The sequence below is a fragment of the Rhinatrema bivittatum genome, chromosome 4, assembly GCF_901001135.1.
Source record: "Rhinatrema bivittatum chromosome 4, aRhiBiv1.1, whole genome shotgun sequence".
NCBI lineage: Eukaryota > Metazoa > Chordata > Amphibia > Gymnophiona > Rhinatrematidae > Rhinatrema > Rhinatrema bivittatum.
The window spans coordinates 484,048,443-484,071,369 of NC_042618.1; the positions used below are offsets into that span (position 1 = coordinate 484,048,443).

Consider the following 22,927-nt stretch of genomic DNA (forward strand, 5'->3'; position numbering starts at 1 on the left):
TTGCAGTGCGTCACCATCAGATCCATAGCCGGCGTGGACCACCGGTCGCACAAACGATGAAAGGCGGAGAGTTCCCACTCCCTAGGATCCAGTTGGTGACAACTGAGGAAATCCGCTTGGACGTTGTCCACGCCGGCAATGTGAAACGCCGCTATCCGGTAAAGATGCGCCTCCGCCCAGTGGATCAAAAGTTGTGCTTCCGCCGCCACCGGACGGCTCCTGGTGCCGCCCTGACGATTGATGTATGCTACTGTCGTCGCATTGTCGGAGAGCACCCTCACCGACTTGCCCTCCACCAATGGTAGGAGGGCCTGAAGCGCTAAGCGAACTGCTCTGGTCTCTAAGCGATTGATTGACCAGGAGGCTTCCTGCCTGGTCCACTGACCCTGGACAGCCGTGTCCCGACAAACCGCTCCCCAGCCAGCGAGGCTGGCATCCGTGGTCACTACGGTCCAGCAGGGAGTCTCCAGGTCCATCCCCTGACGCAAATTGTGTGGAGAAAGCCACCACTGCAGACTGGAACGCACCGCCCCCGACAGGGGAAGGACAATGTCGTAAAGCTGCGAGCGAGGCTTCCAGCGGGACAACAAATCTGAGTGAAGAGGACGCATATGTGCAAATGCCCACGGCACGAGATCGATGGTCGAGGCCATGAAGCCCAGGACCTGCAAATAATTCCAGGCCGTAGGATGAGAGAGAGATTGGAAATCTGTCACCTGTTGCATGAGCCTCCAGACTCTTTCCTCCGTCAGAAAGACCTTCCCTAAGGCAGTATCGAAACGAGCCCCCAGGAATACCAAGCTCTGAGAGGGGGTCAGATGGCTCTTCTCGTGGTTGACCACCCATCCTAAGGAGGCCAACATCCAGAGGACACGCTCCACCGCGTCCCTGCAGAGACTTTCCGACTTCGCTCGAACCAACCAATCGTCCAGGTACGGATGGACCAGAATCCACTCCCGTCGCAATGCGGCCGCAACCACCACCATCACCTTGGTGAACACTCTGGGAGCCGTCGCCAGACCGAACGGGAGGGCGCAGAACTGAAAGTGGCACCCCAGGACCGCAAACCGCAGGTATCTCTGATGATCCGGACGGATGGGGATGTGGAAGTACGCCTCCGACAGGTCCAGAGAGGCTAAGAACTCCCCTTGTGCACCGACGCTATTACCGATCGAAGCGTTTCCATCCGAAACCGGGGCACCTTCAGAGCATGATTTACTCGCTTTAAATCAAGGATGGGCCGAAAGGACCCGTCCTTTTTTGGGACCACGAAGTAGATGGAGTAGCGCCCACGCCGCAGCTGCTCTGCGGGCACTGGAACTATGGCCCCTAGATCTTGCAGGCGTTGCAGGGTGACCTGTACTGCCCTGCGCTTCTCGATGTACGCGCAAGGGGACACTATGTAATGGTCCTTGACTGGCCGTGCAAAATCTAAGGCGTAGCCATGCTCTATTATGCCTAGGACCCATTGATCGGACGTCAGTTGGGCCCACGCCTCCCGGAAAAGAGACAACCATCCCCCGATCTTTGGAACGGAAGGGTGGGCCAGCCGCACTTCATTGTGTAGCCTTGGAGTCCCCATGGGACTGGGGGGCACCGTTCCTGGCTGGGCGACGGCCCCGAAAGGACTGATTCCAAAAGGCCTGTCGGGGCGCGTTCTGATGAAAAGACGATCCGGTGGACCGAGAAGACCGGTATCGACAATTCCCCCGAGAACGATTTCGCGGAGAAAAGGTACTTTTGGACCGGTGCCTTCCTTCGGCAACCGGTGAACCTTGTTCTCACTCAAAGACTTAATCAAATCGTTCAACTGTTGCCCGAAGAGGAGCTTCCCCTTAAATGGCAAGGAACTCAGCTGCGCATTTGAAGACGTATCCGCTGCCCAGTGCCTGAGCCATAGGAGCCTGCGGGCAGAAACCGCTGAGACCATCGTCCGGGCAGACGTCCTCAGGAGATCATACAGGGCATCAGCGCCGTACGCAACCGCCGCTTCCAGCCGACTAGCTCGATCTGCTGCCGCGCCAGATAGGTCGGACTCAGCTTGCCAATCCTGAACCCATCGGAGACAAGCCCTTTGGGCGAAGCTGGTACACGTAGCTGCCCTGACCCCAAGGGCCGACACCTCAAAAATCCTCTTAAGCTGCAGCTCCAGCTTACGATCCTGCAGGTCTTTCAAGACTGTGCCCCCTGTTACCGGAATAGTGGTCCTCTTGGTGACCGCGGCAACTGTGGAATCAATCTTGGGAAGCCTGAGGAGCTCCAACGCGTCCTCCGGGAGTGGGTACAATTTTTCCATCGCTCGTCCGACCTTCAAACCTAGCTCCAGATTGTCCCTTTCCTTATACAATAAGTCCGTGACCGACCAGTGAAAAGGAAAGGAACGAGCCGGACCGCGGAGACCCACCATGACAGGGTCCACAGATCCAACCCTGGAATCCTCAGCGGGGACCTCAATAGCGAGCTCCTCCAGGATGACCGGTATAAGGGGCCCCAGCTCATCCCTTCGAAACAGGCGCACCACCTTGGGATCATCGCCATCCGCCGCCGGGACTGCCCCCGGCTTGGCCGGCTGAGGGTAAAGCTCAGGATCCTCTTCCTGCCCGTCGCCTGGAGTCAACGGGGGCGCTGGATCGTCCTCCGATGAGTCCGATTGAGAAGACTCCGTCAGCTTGGACCGAGACCGGAGAGGACGCTTCAGTTTGGGGACATCCGCCCCCTCCGACTGACTAGACCGTTTGCGCGCTGAAGCCTCTCGGGACAACTTAGAGCGTGACCTCCGCCCCGACTTGCGAGCCTTGAAGAACTTGCGCATCATGTCCACAAAATGGGAGGAGAACGAGGAAGAAGAACCATCAGACTCCGGATCCTCCTCATCTGAGGAAACCCCGGATGGAGCCGGCACCATGCCCCCGCCAGGAGCAGCCGGCCTCGGGGAGAGCGGAGGAGGAGAAGACCCCTCACCCAGCGCTGCCTTTTCCTGGTCTCGGAAGGTCCCTAATAAAGCCTCCGAACCCGCACTAAGCTGGAACGGAACCGGGTCCTTTTCCTTCCGATCGGGTCTCCGGGGCTCCCGACGCGATCTGGAGCCTTGCCCAGGCTCCTTAGCAAGCAAATCCTGTGAGGAGCCCTCTCCCCCGGAGAGACAGGCCGTGCAAACCCCAGCGCGGGAAATCCACAGGCAGAGCAGGCCGCACCACGCGGCATATCCCCGGGCTCAATTTATTGTCTGCCCGAAAAAAGAACCGCAGCGTTCGGAGCGATTTCCCGGTCCCACACGGGCCGAAAAAACAGCAAAAACGGAGCGAACAACCGGCCAGAGGAAGCCCTAACTCCAGGCAAGTTTTGAAAGGAATTTAGAAAATTTACTTAAATTTTAATTTACCTGAAAAAAGTCAGGCAGGCTGAGGGTGAGTGGCCGAGACCCCCGGCATCACCCTGAGCCATGGCAGATGTAGGGTCCCCAACCCTCTGCTCTGCAGCCTCGACTACCAGGGGGGATGGTCCCACCAGGACCTGACAATCCCCTGGGAGGCTAAATGCTGACTACTTGCCTTCAGCCGAAACCTTCTCTTTCCTTTTTTTTTTTTAATTTAAAGGAACCCTAAGCAAGATCCATCAGCAAACAAAACAGCAGTACTAAGCTATGGAGACCAAACTACTCCTAACTTAGCACCACCGAGAGACACTAGGCTATGCACCTCCACCATCTACGGGAGACAGAAGAATACTGGCACCTCAGGGGTATAGGACAGAGTCCGCAAAGTCTTCTTCTGTCTCCATCTGCTGGTGGGGAGGCAAAACCCAGCTGTCCTGGAATGAACAGGGGATACTGCAGGGCAGGAGTGAGGTGCATTGGCAGAGCTCTGGGTTCAGAGGCAGTCTCAGTACGGTACTGAAGGGCAAGACTGAGGTACATTGACGGAGCTGTGTGTGTGAGTCTTGGCATTGTAATAGCAGGGGATACTGCAGGGCAGGAGTGAGGTGCATTGGCAGAGCTGTGTGTGTGAGTGAGGGTCTCAGTACTGGAATAGCAGGGGGTGCTGCAGGGCAGGAGTGAGGTGCATTGGCAGAGCTGTGTGTGAGGGTCTCAGTACTGGAATAGCAGGGGGTGCTGCAGGGCAGGAGTGAGGAGCATTGGGAGAGCTGTGAGTGAGGGTCTCAGTACTGGAATAGCAGGGGGTGCTGCAGGCAGAAATGAGGTGCATTGGCAGAGCTGTGTGTGAGGGTCTCAGTACTGGAAAACAGGGGATGCTGCAGGGCAGGAGTGAGGTGCATTGGCAGAGCTGTGTGTGAGGGTCTCAGTACTGGAAAACAGGGGATGCTGCAGGGCAGGAGTGAGGTGCATTGGGAGAGCTGTGTGTGTGAGGGTCTCAGTACTGGAATAGCAGGGGGTGCTGCAGGTCAGGAGTGAGGTGCATTGGTAGAGCTGTGTGTGAGGGTCTCAGTACTGGAATAGCAGGGGGTGCTGCAGGGCAGGAGTGAGGTGCATTGGCAGAGCTGTGTGTGGGGTCTCAGTACTGGAATAGAGGAGGTGCTGCAGAGCAGGAAGTGAGGTGCATTGGCAGAGCTGTGTGTGAGGGTCTCAGTACTGGAATAGCAGGGGGTGCTGCAGGGCAGGAGTGAGGTGCATTGGCAGAGCTGAGTGTGGGGGTCTCAGTACTGGAATAGCAGGGGGTGCTGCAGGGCAGGAGTGAGGTGCATTGGCAGAGCTGTGTGTGAGGGTCTCAGTACTGGAATAGCAGGGGGTGCTGCAGGCAGAAGTGAGGTGCATGGGCAGAGCTGTGTGTGAGGGTCTCAGTACTGGAATAGCAGGGGGTGCTGCAGGGCAGGAGTGAGGTGCATTGGCAGAGCTGTGTGTGAGGGTCTCAGTACTGGAATAGCAGGGGGTGCTGCAGGGCAGGAGTGAGGGGCATTGGCAGAGCTGTGTGTGAGGGTCTCAGTTCTGGAATAGCAGGGGGTGCTGCAGGCAGAAGTGAGGTGCATTGGCAGAGCTGTGTGTGTGAGGGTCTCAGTACTGGAATAGCAGGGGGTGCTGCAGGGCAGGAGTGAGGTGCATTGGCAGAGCTGTGTGTGAGGGTCTCAGTACTGGAATAGCAGGGGGTGCTGCAGGGCAGGAGTGAGGTGCATTGGCAGAGCTGTGTGTGAGGGTCTCAGTACTGGAATAGCAGGGGGTGCTGCAGGCAGGATTGAGGTGCATTGGCAGAGCTGTGTGTGAGGGTCTCAGTACTGGAATAGCAGGGGGTGCTGCAGGCAGGATTGAGGTGCATTGGCAGAGCTGTGTGTGAGGGTCTCAGTACTGGAATAGCAGGAGGTGCTGCAGGGCAGGAGTAAGGTGCATTGGCAGAGCTGTGTGTGAGGGTCTCAGTACTGGAATAGCAGGGGGTGCTGCAGGGCAGGAGTGAGGTACATTGGTAGAGCTGTGTGTGAGGGTCTCAGTACTGGAATAGCAGGGGGTGCTGCAGGCAGGATTGAGGTGCATTGGCAGAGCTGTGTGTGAGGGTCTCAGTACTGGAATAGCAGGAGGTGCTGCAGGGCAGGAGTAAGGTGCATTGGCAGAGCTGTGTGTGAGGGTCTCAGTACTGGAATAGCAGGGGGTGCTGCAGGGCAGGAGTGAGGTACATTGGTAGAGCTGTGTGTGAGGGTCTCAGTACTGGAATAGCAGGGGGTGCTGCAGGGCAGGAGTGAGGTGCATTGGCAAAGCTGTGTGTGTGTGAGGGTCTCAGTACTGGAATAGCAGGAAGTGCTGCAGGCAGGATTGAGGTGCATTGGCAGAGCTGTGTGTGAGGGTCTCAGTACTGGAATAGCAGGAGGTGCTGCAGGGCAGGAGTGAGGTGCATTGGCAGAGCTGTGTGTGAGGATATCAGTATTGGAATAGCAGGGGGTGCTGCAGGGCAGGAGTGAGGTGCATTGGGAGAGCTGTGTGTGTGTGAGGGTCTCAGTACTGGAATAGCAGGGGGTGCTGCAGGGCAGGAGTGAGGTGCATTGGCAGAGCTGTGTGTGTGAGGGTCTCAGTACTGGAATAGCAGGGGGTGCTGCAGGGCAGAAGTGAGGTGCATTGGCAGAGCTGTGTGTGAGGGTCTCAGTACTGGAATAGCAGGGGGTGCTGCAGGGCAGGAGTGAGGTGCATTGGCAGAGCTGTGTGTGAGGGTCTCAGTACTGGAATAGCAGGGGGTGCTGCAGGGCAGGAGTGAGGTGCATTGGCAGAGCTGTGTGTGAGGGTCTCAGTACTGGAATAGCAGGGGGTGCTGCAGGGCAGGAGTGAGGTGCATTAGCAGAGCTGTGTGGGGATCTCAGTACTGGAATAGCAGGGGGTGCTGCAGGGCAGGAGTGAGGTGCATTGGCAGAGCTGTGTGTGAGGGTCTCAGTACTGGAATAGCAGGGGGTGCTGCAGGGCAGGAGTGAGGTGCATTAGCAGAGCTGTGTGGGGATCTCAGTACTGGAATAGCAGGGGGTGCTGCAGGGCAGGAGTGAGGTGAATGGGCAGAGCTGTGTGTGGGGTCTCAGTACTGGAATAGCAGGAGGTGCTGCAGGACAGGAGTGAGGTGCATTGGCAGAGTTGTGAGTGAGGGTCTCAGTACTGGAATAGCAGGGGGTGCTGCAGGGCAGGAGTGAAGGGCATTGGCAGAGCTGTGTGTGAGGGTCTCAGTACTGGAATAGCAGGGGGTGCTGCAGGGCAGGAGTGAGGTGCATTGGTAGAGCTGTGTGTGGGGGTCTCAGTACTGGAATAGCAGGGGGTGCTGCAGGCAGGAGTGAGGTGCATTGGCAGAGCTGTGTGTGAGGGTCTCAGTACTGGAATAGCAGGGGGTGCTGCAGGGCAGGAGTGAGGTGCATTGGCAGAGCTGTGTGTGGGGTCTCAGTACTGGAATAGCAGGGGGTGGTGCAGGGAAGGAGTGAGGTACATTGGTAGAGCTGTGTGTGAGGGTCTCAGTACTGGAATAGCAGGGGGTGCTGCAGGACAGGAGTGAGGTGCATTGGCAGAGCTGTGTGTGAGGGTCTCAGTACTGGAATAGCAGGAGGTGCTGCAGGGCAGGAGTGAGGTGCATTGGCAGAGCTGTGTGTGAGGGTCTCAGTATTGGAATAGCAGGGGGTGCTTCAGGGCAGGAGTGAGGTGCATTGGCAGAGCTGTGTGTGGGGTCTCAGTACTGGAATAGCAGGGGGTGCTGCAGGGCAGGAGTGAGGTGCATTGGCAGAGCTGTGTGTGAAGGTCTCAGTACTGGAATAGCAGGGGGTGCTGCAGGGCAGGAGTGAGGTGCATTAGCAGAGCTGTGTGTGAGGGTCTCAGTACTGGAATAGCAGGGGGTGCTGCAGGGCAGGAGTGAGGTGCATTATCAAAGCTGTGTGTGGGGTCTCAGTACTGGAATAGCACGGGGTGCTGCAGGGCAGGAGTGAGGTGCATTGGCAGAGCTGTGTGTGAGGGTCTCAGTACTGGAATAGCAGGGGGTGCTGCAGGGCAGGAGTGAGGTACATTGGTAGAGCTGTGTGTGAGGGTCTCAGTACTGGAATAGCAGGGGGTGCTGCAGGCAGGAGTGAGGTGCATTGGCAGAGCTGTGTGTGAGGGTCTCAGTACTGGAATAGCAGGAGGTGCTGCAGGGCAGGAGTAAGGTGCATTGGCAGAGCTGTGTGTGAGGGTCTCAGTACTGGAATAGCAGGGGGTGCTGCAGGGCAGGAGTGAGGTACATTGGTAGAGCTGTGTGTGAGGGTCTCAGTACTGGAATAGCAGGGGGTGCTGCAGGGCAGGAGTGAGGTGCATTGGCAAAGCTGTGTGTGTGTGAGGGTCTCAGTACTGGAATAGCAGGGAGTGCTGTAGGCAGGAGTGAGGTGCATTGGCAGAGCTGTGTGTGAGGGTCTCAGTACTGGAATAGCAGGGGGTGCTGCAGGGCAGGAGTGAGGTGCATTGGCAGAGCTGTGTGTGAGGGTCTCAGTACTGGAATAGCAGGGGGTGCTGCAGGGCAGGAGTGAGGTGCATTGGCAGAGCTGTGTGTGTGAGGGTCTCAGTACTGGAATAGCAGGGGGTGCTGCAGGACAGGAGTGAGGTGCATTGGCAGAGCTGTGTGTGTGAGGGTCTCAGTACTGGAATAGCAGGGGGTGCTGCAGGGCAGGAGTGAGGTGCATTGGCAGAGCTGTGTGTGAGGGTCTCAGTACTGGAATAGCAGGGGGTGCTGCAGGGCAGGAGTGAGGTGCATTGGCAGAGCTGTGTGTGAGGGTCTCAGTACTGGAATAGCAGGGGGTGCTGCAGGGCAGGAGTGAGGTGCATTGGCAGAGCTGTGTGTGAGGGTCTCAGTACTGGAATAGCAGGGGGTGCTGCAGGCAGGAGTGAGGTGCATTGGCAGAGCTGTGTGGGGGATCTCAGTACTGGAATAGCAGGGGGTGCTGCAGGGCAGGAGTGAGGTGCATTGGCAGAGCTGTGTGTGAGGGTCTCAGTACTGGAATAGCAGGGGGTGCTGCAGGGCAGGAGTGAGGTGCATTAGCAGAGCTGTGTGGGGGATCTCAGTACTGGAATAGCAGGGGGTGCTGCAGGGCAGGAGTGAGGTGAATGGGCAGAGCTGTGTGTGAGGGTCTCAGTACTGGAATAGCAGGGGGTGCTGCAGGCAGGAGTGAGGTGCATTGGCAGAGCTGTGTGTGAGGGTCTCAGTACTGGAATAGCAGGGGGTGCTGCAGGGCAGGAGTGAGGTGCATTGGCAGAGCTGTGTGTGAGGGTCTCAGTACTGGAATAGCAGGGGGTGCTGCAGGGCAGGAGTGAGGTGCATTGGCAGAGCTGTGTGTGAGGGTCTCAGTACTGGAATAGCAGGGGGTGCTGCAGGGCAGGAGTGAGGTGCATTGGCAGAGCTGTGTGTGAGGGTCTCAGTACTGGAATAGCAGGGGGTGCTGCAGGGCAGGAGTGAGGTGCATTGGCAGAGCTGTGTGTGAGGGTCTCAGTACTGGAATAGCAGGAGGTGCTGCAGGGCAGGAGTGAGGTGCATGGGCAGAGCTGTGTGTGTGAGGGTCTCAGTACAGGAATAGCAGGGGGTGCTGCAGGCAGGAGTGAGGTGCATTGGCTTGCATGAAATGTATTTACTGCTGTGTGCTCTCTTCTTAGCTCTGCTTGGTTCTAATAGATTTTTGGTTCCACTTCCACAGAAAAATGAAATCCATAAAAAAGAAAAGAAAATAGCACAAAACTGAGTAAGTTTGCTGAATGCTATAGGCAACTATAGTGTCTGCTTTCATCCGGAGGTATTTTGGTCTTGGTTTTTAATAGAAATTTGGTTGTTGCTTAGGCAACGGAGGAAAAAACAGGTCAGACTGTGCTTGCAGAAAGCAGAAATGGAGCAGTGGAATAAACCCCCTGGAGTCCCAGGAGCAGCGGGATCTGGTGCAAGGAATGAATAATCTGAAGTTCATTCGGGATGAGAGCCACGGAGGGGCCTGTGTGGAGGGCTCAGGTTTTGCCCGTTGATGAATGTGGCCTGGCCCTGCCCCAGCAATAAGTGGCAATGCTGTGCTCCGGTGAGCTGAGGAGAGCCCCAGCCCAGTGTGAGAAGCATGCAAAGGAGTGAGAGGAGCCTTCCATACTGCTGGCATGAACGTGAAGGTTACGTGCTCGCACGCCCACACACACTCACCCCACACACACAGGCACTCACCCCCCCCCCCCCCCCCATACACAGGCTCACTCACACACACATACATATACACTCCCCCCCCCCCCATATCATACACAGGCTCACCCCCCCATACACACACACACAGACCCTCACTCACCCCACACAGGTGCTGCGCAGAGCCCGGGCAGCCCAATGCAACAAGTCAAAGCCTCGGGGGGTGCTTTCTCAGCTGGCTCTCATCTATTTTCTGCAGATCTGGGGGGCGTTATCCCCCCACCCCGATTCAGAGCTGGTGATGTTTAAAGCCCCTTTCACCATGTGAGGTTGAGCAGGAATCATCGGCAGGAAAGCAGCAGCAAGCAGGCAGCAGGCAGCACATGCATGCGAGGGGGAGCTGCAGGACCGCCAGCCACTTCCCTCGGCTCGGCTCGGTGCATGCGAGGGGGAGCTGCAGGACCGCCAGCCACTTCCCACGGCTCGGCTCGGCTCGGTGCATGCGAGGGGGAGCTGCAGGACCGCCAGCCACTTCCCACGGCTCGGCTCGGTGCATGGGAGGGGGAGCTGCAGGACCGCCAGCCACTTCCCCACGGCTCGGCTCGGCTCGGTGCATGCGAGGGGGAGCTGCAGGACCGCCAGCCACTTCCGTCGGCTCGGCTCGGTGCATGCGAGGGGGAGCTGCAGGACCGCCAGCCACTTCCCACGGCTCGGCTCGGCTCGGTGCATGCAGGCGGACAGACGGACGGACGGACGGGTCTGTCTTACCATGAAGTGCAGGTTGTCGAATCCGTTGGCCAGCAAGTGCTTCTCGTACTGAGGCAGCCCGAGGGTCCCCAGCCACTGGCGCACCGTCATCCCCGGGAGCCGCGGTCCTGCAACAGGGTGAGGAGGCACACGTTTCAGTAGGGAGTAGCCGTCCACGGAGGGCGAGCGGTAGTCCGGGGCTGAAAGGTGGCATTGCCACATCACATTCCTGGGCAAGTGGCTTTCAAAGGAGCCCGCCAGTTTGGCAAACGGTTATTTGCAGCAAGCCAGAGAAGTCAGCGGCAGAACATAGTGCGAGCGGCGAGCAGTGGCAGGCGAGCGCTCTCTCATCAGTATGCAGGGCCTGCCTCCCCCCCTCCCACGCTCCCGCCCTCAGCACCCAGCCCGGCCCAGCCCAGCGCTGCAGAGCTTTTGTCTGCAAGCGCCGGGCCCACTGCTGCCTCCCACCCACACAGCCAAGTGTCAATCTGCACGGATGCAGGCAGTCACAACAGATGCAGAAAATAGCAGCGCCACTGCACTGCCCAGTAGGCTCAGCCCTTCACTTCCAGAGCAGGCACGGGGACTGCCAGCGCTGTCCTAACTCCCACAACTATCAGTGCCTGCAGCAGCGCCACTGCACTGCCCAGTAGGCTCAGCCCTTCACTTCCAGAGCAGGCACGGGGACTGCCAGCGCTGTCCTAACTCCCACAACTATCAGTGCCTGCAGCAGCGCCACTGCACTGCCCAGCAGGCTCAGCCCTTCACTTCCAGAGCAGGGACTGCCAGCGCTGTCCTAACTCCCAGAACTATCAGTGCCTGCAGCAGCACCACTGCACTGCCCAGCAGGCTCAGCCCTTCACTTCCAGAGCAGGCACGGGGACTGCCAGCGCTGTCCTAACTCCCACAACTATCAGTGCCTGCAGCAGCGCCCACTGCACTGCCCAGCAGGCTCAGCCCTTCACTTCCAGAGCAGGGACTGCCAGCGCTGTCCTAACTCCCAGAACTATCAGTGCCTGCAGCAGCGCCACTGCACTGCCCAGCAGGCTCAGCCCTTCACTTCCAGAGCAGGCACGGGGACTGCCAGCGCTGTCCTAACTCCCACAACTATCAGTGCCTGCAGCAGTGCCACTGCACTGCCCAGCAGGCTCAGCCCTTCACTTCCAGAGCAGGCACAGGGACTGCCAGCGCTGTCCTAACTCCCACAACTATCAGTGCCTGCAGCAGCACCACTGCACTGCCCAGCAGGCTCAGCCCTTCATTTCCAGAGCAGGCACAGGGACTGCCAGCGCTGTCCTAACTCCCACAACTATCAGTGCCTGCAGCAGCACCACTGCACTGCCCAGCAGGCTCAGCCCTTCATTTCCAGAGCAGGCACGGGGACTGCCAGCGCTGTCCTAACTCCCACAACTATCAGTGCCTGCAGCAGCACCACTGCACTGCCCAGCAGGCTCAGCCCTTCATTTCCAGAGCAGGCACAGGGACTGCCAGCACTGTCCTAACTCCCACAACTATCAGTGCCTGCAGCAGCACCACTGCACTGCCCAGCAGGCTCAGCCCTTCATTTCCAGAGCAGGCACAGGGACTGCCAGCACTGTCCTAACTCCCACAACTATCAGTGCCTGCAGCAGCGCCACTGCACTGCCCAGCAGGCTCAGCCCTTCACTTCCAGAGCAGGCACAGGGACTGCCAGCGCTGTCCTAACTCCCACAACTATCAGTGCCTGCAGCAGCACCACTGCACTGCCCAGCAGGCTCAGCCCTTCATTTCCAGAGCAGGCACAGGGACTGCCAGCGCTGTCCTAACTCCCACAACTATCAGTGCCTGCAGCAGCACCACTGCACTGCCCAGCAGGCTCAGCCCTTCATTTCCAGAGCAGGCACAGGGACTGCCAGCGCTGTCCTAACTCCCAGAAATATCAGTGCCTGCAGCAGCGCCACTGCACTGCCCAAAAGGCTCAGCCCTGCATTTCCAGAGCAGGCACAGGGACTGCCAGCGCTGTCCTAACTCCCACAATTATCAGTGCCTGCAGCAGCGCCACTGCACTGCCCAGGCTGCTCAGCCCTTCACTTCCAGAGCAGGCACGGGGACTGCCAGCACTGTCCTAACTCCCACAACTATCAGTGCCTGCAGCAGCGCCACTGCACTGCCCAGCAGGCTCAGCCCTTCATTTCCAGAGCAGGCACAGGGACTGCCAGCGCTGTCCTAACTCCCAGAAATATCAGTGCCTGCAGCAGCGCCACTGCACTGCCCAAAAGGCTCAGCCCTGCATTTCCAGAGCAGGCACAGGGACTGCCAGCGCTGTCCTAACTCCCACAATTATCAGTGCCTGCAGCAGCGCCACTGCACTGCCCAGCAGGCTCAGCCCTTCATTTCCAGAGCAGGCACAGGGACTGCCAGCGCCGTCCTAACTCCCACAACTATCAGTGCCTGCAGCAGCGCCACTGCACTGCCCAGCAGGCTCAGCCCTTCATTTCCAGAGCAGGCACGGGGACTGCCAGCGCTGTCCTAACTCCCACAACTATCAATGCCTGCAGCAGCGCCACTGCACTGCCCAGCAGGCTCAGCCCTTCATTTCCAGAGCAGGCACAGGGACTGCCAGCACTGTCCTAACTCCCACAACTATCAATGCCTGCAGCAGCGCCACTGCACTGCCCAGCAGGCTCAGCCCTTCATTTCCAGAGCAGGCACAGGGACTGCCAGCACTGTCCTAACTCCCACAACTATCAGTGCCTGCAGCGGGTCCACTGCACTGCCCAGCAGGCTCAGCCCTTCATTTCCAGAGCAGGCACAGGGACTGCCAGCGCTGTCCTAACTCCCAGAAATATCAGTGCCTGCAGCAGCGCCATTGCACTGCCCAGCAGGCTCAGCCCTTCATTTCCAGAGCAGGCACAGGGACTGCCAGCGCTGTCCTAACTCCCACAACTATCAGTGCCTGCAGCAGCGCCACTGCACTGCTCAGCCCTGCATTTCCAGAGCAGGCACAGGGACTGCCAGCGCTGTCCTAACTCCCACAACTATCAGTGCCTGCAGCGGCGCCACTGCACTGCCCAGCAGGCTCAGCCCTTCATTTCCAGAGCAGGCACAGGGACTGCCAGCGCTGTCCTAACTCCCACAACTATCAGTGCCTGCAGCGGCGCCACTGCACTGCCCAGCAGGCTCAGCCCTTCATTTCCAGAGCAGGCTCAGGGACTGCCAGCGCTGTCCTAACTCCCACAACTATCAGTGCCTGCAGCGGCGCCACTGCACTGCCCAGCAGGCTCAGCCCTTCATTTCCAGAGCAGGCACAGGGACTGCCAGCGCTGTCCTAACTCCCACAACTATCTGTGCCTGCAGCAGCACCACTGCACTGCCCAGCAGGCTCAGCCCTTCATTTCCAGAGCAGGCACAGGGACTGCCAGCGCTGTCCTAACTCCCACAATTATCAGTGCCTGCAGCAGCGCCACTGCACTGCCCAGCAGGCTCAGCCCTTCACTTCCAGAGCAGGCACAGGGACTGCCAGCGCTGTCCTAACTCCCACAACTATCAGTGCCTGCAGCGGCGCCACTGCTCTGCCCAGCAGGCTCAGCCCTGCATTTCCAGAGCAGGCACAGGGACTGCCAGCGCTGTCCTAACTCCCACAATTATCAGTGCCTGCAGTGGCGCCACTGCACTGCCCAGCAGGCTCAGCCCTTCATTTCCAGAGCAGGCACGGGGACTGCCAGCACTGTCCTAACTCCCACAACTATCAGTGCCTGCAGCAGCGCCACTGCACTGCCCAGCAGGCTCAGCCCTTCATTTCCAGAGCAGGCACAGGGACTGCCAGCACTGTCCTAACTCCCACAACTATCAGTGCCTGCAGCAGCGCCACTGCACTGCCCAGCAGGCTCAGCCCTTCATTTCCAGAGCAGGCACAGGGACTGCCAGCGCTGTCCTAACTCCCACAACTATCAGTGCCTGCAGCAGCGCCACTGCACTGCCCAGCAGGCTCAGCCCTTCATTTCCAGAGCAGGCACAGGGACTGCCAGCGCTGTCCTAACTCCCACAACTATCAGTGCCTGCAGCAGCGCCACTGCACTGCCCAGCAGGCTCAGCCCTTCATTTCCAGAGCAGGCACAGGGACTGCCAGCACTGTCCTAACTCCCACAACTATCAGTGCCTGCAGCAGCGCCACTGCACTGCCCAGCAGGCTCAGCCCTTCACTTCCAGAGCAGGCACAGGGACTGCCAGCGCTGTCCTAACTCCCACAACTATCAGTGCCTGCAGCAGCACCACTGCACTGCCCAGCAGGCTCAGCCCTTCATTTCCAGAGCAGGCACAGGGACTGCCAGCGCTGTCCTAACTCCCACAACTATCAGTGCCTGCAGCAGCACCACTGCACTGCCCAGCAGGCTCAGCCCTTCATTTCCAGAGCAGGCACAGGGACTGCCAGCGCTGTCCTAACTCCCAGAAATATCAGTGCCTGCAGCAGCGCCACTGCACTGCCCAAAAGGCTCAGCCCTGCATTTCCAGAGCAGGCACAGGGACTGCCAGCGCTGTCCTAACTCCCACAATTATCAGTGCCTGCAGCAGCGCCACTGCACTGCCCAGGCTGCTCAGCCCTTCACTTCCAGAGCAGGCACGGGGACTGCCAGCACTGTCCTAACTCCCACAACTATCAGTGCCTGCAGCAGCGCCACTGCACTGCCCAGCAGGCTCAGCCCTTCATTTCCAGAGCAGGCACAGGGACTGCCAGCGCTGTCCTAACTCCCAGAAATATCAGTGCCTGCAGCAGCGCCACTGCACTGCCCAAAAGGCTCAGCCCTGCATTTCCAGAGCAGGCACAGGGACTGCCAGCGCTGTCCTAACTCCCACAATTATCAGTGCCTGCAGCAGCGCCACTGCACTGCCCAGCAGGCTCAGCCCTTCATTTCCAGAGCAGGCACAGGGACTGCCAGCGCCGTCCTAATTCCCACAACTATCAGTGCCTGCAGCAGCGCCACTGCACTGCCCAGCAGGCTCAGCCCTTCATTTCCAGAGCAGGCACGGGGACTGCCAGCGCTGTCCTAACTCCCACAACTATCAATGCCTGCAGCAGCGCCACTGCACTGCCCAGCAGGCTCAGCCCTTCATTTCCAGAGCAGGCACAGGGACTGCCAGCGCTGTCCTAACTCCCACAACTATCAATGCCTGCAGCAGCGCCACTGCACTGCCCAGCAGGCTCAGCCCTTCATTTCCAGAGCAGGCACAGGGACTGCCAGCACTGTCCTAACTCCCACAACTATCAGTGCCTGCAGCGGGTCCACTGCACTGCCCAGCAGGCTCAGCCCTTCATTTCCAGAGCAGGCACAGGGACTGCCAGCGCTGTCCTAACTCCCAGAAATATCAGTGCCTGCAGCAGCGCCATTGCACTGCCCAGCAGGCTCAGCCCTTCATTTCCAGAGCAGGCACAGGGACTGCCAGCGCTGTCCTAACTCCCACAACTATCAGTGCCTGCAGCAGCGCCACTGCACTGCTCAGCCCTGCATTTCCAGAGCAGGCACAGGGACTGCCAGCGCTGTCCTAACTCCCACAACTATCAGTGCCTGCAGCGGCGCCACTGCACTGCCAGCAGGCTCAGCCCTTCATTTCCAGAGCAGGCACAGGGACTGCCAGCGCTGTCCTAACTCCCACAACTATCAGTGCCTGCAGCGGCGCCACTGCACTGCCCAGCAGGCTCAGCCCTTCATTTCCAGAGCAGGCTCAGGGACTGCCAGCGCTGTCCTAACTCCCACAACTATCAGTGCCTGCAGCGGCGCCACTGCACTGCCCAGCAGGCTCAGCCCTTCATTTCCAGAGCAGGCACAGGGACTGCCAGCGCTGTCCTAACTCCCACAACTATCTGTGCCTGCAGCAGCACCACTGCACTGCCCAGCAGGCTCAGCCCTTCATTTCCAGAGCAGGCACAGGGACTGCCAGCGCTGTCCTAACTCCCACAATTATCAGTGCCTGCAGCAGCGCCACTGCACTGCCCAGCAGGCTCAGCCCTTCACTTCCAGAGCAGGCACAGGGACTGCCAGCGCTGTCCTAACTCCCACAACTATCAGTGCCTGCAGCGGCGCCACTGCTTCTGCCCAGCAGGCTCAGCCCTGCATTTCCAGAGCAGGCACAGGGACTGCCAGCGCTGTCCTAACTCCCACAAGTATCAGTGCCTGCAGTGGCGCCACTGCACTGCCCAGCAGGCTCAGCCCTTCATTTCCAGAGCAGGCACAGGGACTGCCAGCGCTGTCCTAACTCCCACAACTATCAGTGCCTGCAGCAGCGCCACTGCACTGCCCAGCAGGCTCAGCCCTTCATTTCCAGAGCAGGCACAGGGACTGCCAGCGCTGTCCTAACTCCCACAACTATCAGTGCCTGCAGCAGCGCCACTGCACTGCCCAGCAGGCTCAGCCCTTCATTTCCAGAGCAGGCACAGGGACTGCCAGCACTGTCCTAACTCCCACAACTATCAGTGCCTGCAGCGGCGCCACTGCACTGCCCAGCAGGCTCAGCCCTTCACTTCCAGAGCAGGCACAAGGGACTGCCAGCGCTGTCCTAACTCCCACAACTATCTGTGCCTGCAGCAGCACCACTGCACTGCCCAGCAGGCTCAGCCCTTCATTTCCAGAGCAGGCACAGGGACTGCCAGCGCTGTCCTAACTCCCACAACTATCAGTGCCTGCAGCAGCACCACTGCACTGCCCAGCAGGCTCAGCCCTTCATTTCCAGAGCAGGCACAGGGACTGCCAGCGCTGTCCTAACTCCCAGAAAATATCAGTGCCTGCAGCAGCGCCACTGCACTGCCCAAAAGGCTCAGCCCTGCATTTCCAGAGCAGGCACAGGGACTGCCAGCGCTGTCCTAACTCCCACAATTATCAGTGCCTGCAGCAGCGCCACTGCACTGCCCAGGCTGCTCAGCCCTTCACTTCCAGAGCAGGCACGGGGACTGCCAGCACTGTCCTAACTCCCACAACTATCAGTGCCTGCAGCAGCGCCACTGCACTGCCCAGCAGGCTCAGCCCTTCATTTCCAGAGCAGGCACAGGGACTGCCAGCGCTGTCCTAACTCCCAGAAATATCAGTGCCTGCAGCAGTGCCACTGCACTGCCCAAAAGGCTCAGCCCTGCATTTCCAGAGCAGGCACAGGGACTGCCAGCGCTGTCCTAACTCCCACAATTATCAGTGCCTGCAGCAGCGCCACTGCACTGCCCAGCAGGCTCAGCCCTTCACTTCCAGAGCAGGCACAGGGACTGCCAGCGCTGTCCTAACTCCCACAACTATCAGTGCCTGCAGCGGTGCCACTGCTCTGCCCAGCAGGCTCAGCCCTTCATTTCCAGAGCAGGCACAGGGACTGCCAGCGCTGTCCTAACTCCCACAAGTATCAGTGCCTGCAGTGGCGCCACTGCACTGCCCAGCAGGCTCAGCCCTTCATTTCCAGAGCAGGCACGGGGACTGCCAGCACTGTCCTAACTCCCACAACTATCAGTGCCTGCAGCGGCGCCACTGCACTGCCCAGCAGGCTCAGCCCTTCATTTCCAGAGCAGGCACAGGGACTGCCAGCGCTGTCCTAACTCCCACAAGTATCAGTGCCTGCAGTGGCGCCACTTGCACTGCCCAGCAGGCTCAGCCCTTCATTTCCAGAGCAGGCACGGGGACTGCCAGCACTGTCCTAACTCCCACAACTATCAGTGCCTGCAGCGGCGCCACTGCACTGCCCAGCAGGCTCAGCCCTTCATTTCCAGAGCAGGCACAGGGACTGCCAGCACTGTCCTAACTCCCACAACTATCAGTGCCTGCAGCAGCGCCACTGCACTGCCCAGCAGGCTCAGCCCTTCATTTCCAGAGCAGGCACAGGGACTGCCAGCGCTGTCCTAACTCCCACAACTATCAGTGCCTGCAGCAGCGCCACTGCACTGCCCAGCAGGCTCAGCCCTTCATTTCCAGAGCAGGCACAGGGACTGCCAGCGCTGTCCTAACTCCCACAACTATCAGTTGCCTGCAGCAGCGCCACTGCACTGCCCAGCAGGCTCAGCCCTTCATTTCCAGAGCAGGCACAGGGACTGCCAGCGCTGTCCTAACTCCCACAACTATCAGTGCCTGCAGCAGCGCCACTGCACTGCCCAGCAGGCTCAGCCCTTCATTTCCAGAGCAGGCACAGGGACTGCCAGCGCTGTCCTAACTCCCACAACTATCAGTGCCTGCAGCAGCACCACTGCACTGCCCAGCAGGCTCAGCCCTTCATTTCCAGAGCAGGCACAGGGACTGCCAGCGCTGTCCTAACTCCCACAACTATCAGTGCCTTCTGCTGCAATCAGTGCGCTCCATTCATTGCAGCCAGAAAGAGCCTTGGAATAACCTCCTGCCAGCCAATCACAAGGCTACCCCATACTGGCTCAGACCAAGCATCCTGTCTGCAGCCAGCCAATCCAGCTCTCAAGCACTCCGGACCAGCCCACTCAATAGGCACAGTTCTTCTTGCTCAGAACCAGGGATAAGCAGTGGCTGTAACTCAACTCTGCAAGGCTAGTAATAGTTTATGGACTTTTCTTCTAGGAACTTATTCAAACTCTTTTCATATCCAGCTACATGAACAGCTTTCACCACAACCTCTGGCAACAAGTTCCACACTTTAGTTGTGCACTGAGTGAAAATATTTTCTATGATTTGTTTTAAATGTGCTATCTATTAGCTTCAGGGTGTGACCACTAGTCCTAGTTCTATTGGAAAGGGTAAATAACCGTTCCCTATTTACCCGTTTCACTCCCGTCATGGAGACCACACCTTGAAAAGGATAAAACAGGATGCAGTCAGCCCAGAGGGGGCTACTAAAATAATCAGTGCTCTTTGTCCTAAAGCCTATGGAGATAGACTTAAAGATCTAAAGCTGTACACCCTGGAGGAAATGCGAGCGAGGGGAGATAGGATAGAGACATTCACATATCTGAAAGGTTTCCATGCACAGGAGCTGAGCCTTTTACAATGTAAAGGAGGCTCTAGAACGAGAGGCCATGGGATGAGGGTGAAAGGGGGCAGACTCAGGAAATGTTTTTTTACAGAGAGGGGGGTGGATGTGTGGAACGGCCTCCCAGGGGAGGTGGTGGAGGGAAGGACAGGATCTGAATTGGATCTCTGAGGGAGCGATGGGAATTGGAATCACGTTTCTATGTTTCTGTCTTATGACCTCTCAGTTACGTCTTCTCCAGGCTGCAGAGCGCTAACCTCTTTGGCCTTTCCTCGTAGGGGAGCCATTCAGGGGCGGATTCCCGATGACGACCGGCCCAGGAGATACCACGTGGTCTGCTGAGCGCGGCTCTGTCCCGGCCGATCCGCCCCTGGAGCCAGTCCATCCCCTTTATCATTCTGGTACCGTGCGGAAAGTCAGTCATTTTCCACGAGATCACAATACGAAGCTGCAGGGGAAGAGACTGAAGAGAGCGGGAGGAAGGGGTGGTGGGTGCCAGGACTGCCGTCCTGGAGCAGGCGGGGACTGAAGAAAGCCTGGGAGAAGCCCAGAGGAGCCCTAGTGGTGGTGGGAGGCAGGGCCGGCTGCACTGGCCTAATGACCCTTATGGGAGTCCTGTTCTGTAACTGTGATGGCTGCAGGCAGAAGTGCAGAGGAAGGAAGGTGCTGACAGAAGAGCAACATTTCCTATTTTCATTCGGTTTTCAAAACAAAAACAGTTGTTCATTTTTTATTTTGTGCCGCTGCCACTATAAAATACATTCCTGTCCTCTCCTCCAGCCCTGCATGCCCCCCTTATCTTAAAGCTGGGCACGCCGGCCCCTTTGAGAGCAGGAACCAGTGACGCCCAGTTTGCCCAGCACACAGACCCGGGTAAGAGCTGCTTCACCATTATTAAGCAGGAAGGCGTCGGAAAAGCCACTGCTTCTCCCTGGGATATCGACCCCGGGAAGGGGGGTACCCAGCTTTAAGATAAGGAAAGGGGGCGTCCTGGAGGCCATGGGGAGGGAGAATCTGGGGAGGAAGGACAGGAAGAGGCTAGTTTTAAAGACGACCCAAAAGAACAACACGAAAGCCCCCAAACCATCCCCAGAAATGAAATAAAATGAAACACTGGACGCATGACTCAGTGATCCCGAAGGCGACAGAGTAACTGGGTTGCCATCACCAGGCTTGAATTCCTCAGAAACCGACGGGGCTGATGCCATAAGAACTGCCATACTGGGTTCAGACCGAGGTCCATTAATCCCAGTATCCTGTTTCCAGCAGCGGCCAATACAGGTCACAAGAACCTGGCAGGATCCCAAGGGGGTCGATATCCCAGGGAGAAGCAGTGGCTTTTCCCACGCCTTCCTGCTTAATAATGGGGTAGCAGCTCTTACCCGGTTCTGTGTGCTGGGCAAACTGGGAGTCACTGCTGAGGCAGCAAGCGTAACCTGGCCGCCAGTGGTTCCTGAGCTGCTCACGACGTGGCTGCTCCCCTGCCGCTGTCACTGCACCGCGTGGCTGACGATGACAGAGCTCCTGACCTTAGGAGATGGGATTTGAAGGCGTACGGGCGCTCTGGGAAAAGGAAGAGAGAGAAGCAGGAGAGCCGAGAATTCAGCCAGTGCAGCTACAGGGAGCAGGGAAAGGAAGCCGAGAGAAGCTGCATCCTGAAAGCCAAGCAACCAGCAGCAGGAGAGAGGAATCCGAAACCTTACAGCTCAATCTTCTGCAGAGAAAGGCAGAGATAAGAAAAAACAAACTATGCTGAGAAGAAGATTAAGTGTTTCTTTCAACTTATGTGCCTGCCCAGCCCAGGCTGAGAAATAAATCCCTCTGGGGACCATGCAGTGTGCAAAACAGTGCACTCAGCCGAATGTCCAAACGCGTGTCCAGCCCGCTGCGAAAGTAATAGCGCTGATTACCTGTAAATGTGTGTTGATGAGGCTATTATTTATTCACTCCTGATCTAAAACAAATGTGCACCCCACTAGCACATTTTTATGCTCAGACATTAACGCCTGCCCAGAGCATAATATCATGGCGATATTAAGTCGGAGGAACCAAAAGGTTAAAAAACTTTTTAAAAAATGGTTAGAAAAAAAGTGCTATTGGTCAGGTTAGGAAAAGGGAGGCTCAATTATCCAGCGTCCGTTTTCCTCTAGCAGCGAAGTCCTGCCGACCACCAGAACCTTCAGGCTGAACCCTGGCCAGGCAGAAGAGCCTGCCTTGATCTGCTCTGCAGCCCTGAGCTGGCCGTGACCCTGCATCAACCTCTCTGTGCACAGCTTTAATGCAGTGTCTTTCACACAATAATAAGCAAACTTACCTTTTCAGTGTGCTGCTGGTTTACAGGGACACTTCCTCTCAAAGGGTGGGGGACCCATTACTGCACAGGCCGCCCCTGGAAGGGCTGCATTTTGGGGGCTCGTCTGGGATTGACTGTCCCTGTCATATCAGTTCTTAGTCATGGACCCCCCAACTCTGCCCTAGCATGAAACCACGATTTGAGGCTTGACCCCCACAAAGTGTTTTGTCATTACTTATGAGGGCGAAAATATAGATGGAGCCCTTGCTATATCAAGCTAGTGACTGTGTTGCAGGGTGGGAGAGGGTAATATTAACCACTACATAAATAAACCCTCAGGTGCCACTCCTTTCTGTACTAATGGAAGCAGGGGGAACCCTAGATCCAGAATCAGATCCTTCTACTTTCTGAGTAGCTGAAGACGCTGAAGGTGCTACAGTGACCCTTCCTGCTATTATTCCAACTCAACCCCCGGAAAATAGGGATTTGGCAAGAGGGGAGTGACAAGCAGCAGAAGACCTGTTATCTCTGCTGCTTCCATAAGCGCTTTGAAAGCCCCGGTAGAGAAGGTACCAACCCCTCCCAATCAGGCTCCGGGTGCTCTCTCTCCCACTGGCGAGGATGAGCCCATTTCTAGAGGAAAGGACTCGCCCGGATCTATAGAGGACTCCAGCGGCAGATGTGCTAGGGAAACCCCTCTTGTTCTGCCAGAGACTGCCTAGCAGCTCTCACTGACGTCTACGGCCGCGCTGTTGTAACTGAAGCTGTGAGAGCATCTGGGTCGCCTGCAGAGGATGCAACGCCAAACTGTCTTGAATTGTGTGTGGGATTGAGCCTCAGAAAGTAGACAAAATATGCCTGAATCAGACACTGAAAGGGGCTCTGGGACAGAACCAAGCAGCTGAAAGTCAGCGGGCAAGCTGCATCTCCACGCCTTCGCTACTCAGACAGGTTTGAGAAGAAGCAGCTGCGCTGGAGGAAAAAGACGTGAAAGAATCTCAGGAGCATTGGAAATCCCCAGACCAAGGAAGAATTGTCTCAGCTGAGAGAGCAATTAGCACAAGAAAGGCGCATACCCCTTATCCAAATGAGCCTGCTGATTCAAAATCTGAACGAGGAGGCCAAGGAAAGCAGAGAGAACAAACATGGGGAAAATTCTGTTTTCACTGTCACTGACCTGAAAGCTTGCCTAAGGTAGCACAAAAATATATTTTCCTGCTGAAGAAGAAGGGAAACTACAGATGAAGGAGCCAGCAGGGCGCCCAAACGAAGAATACTCCAGTGACGACATCGCACTCCAGAAGGTGGGGAGGCATTATGACATTTTCCGTTTTATTCACCATTCCCTTTCTAATAATTCCCAACATTCTGT

At 57.6% G+C, this 22,927-nt stretch overlaps 1 protein-coding gene across 1 annotated transcript in view; it reads right to left on the reverse strand.

Moving 5' to 3' along the window:
* The window catches only part of ANKS1B (ankyrin repeat and sterile alpha motif domain containing 1B), a 591,267-nt gene that overhangs the window by 303,157 nt on the left and 265,183 nt on the right, over nt 1–22,927 (reverse strand). Inside the window, exon 15 of the mRNA XM_029597376.1 lies at nt 10,347–10,453. Coding sequence (XP_029453236.1) covers nt 10,347–10,453 — 107 coding nt within the window. The remainder of the gene's footprint in view (nt 1–10,346; nt 10,454–22,927) is intronic.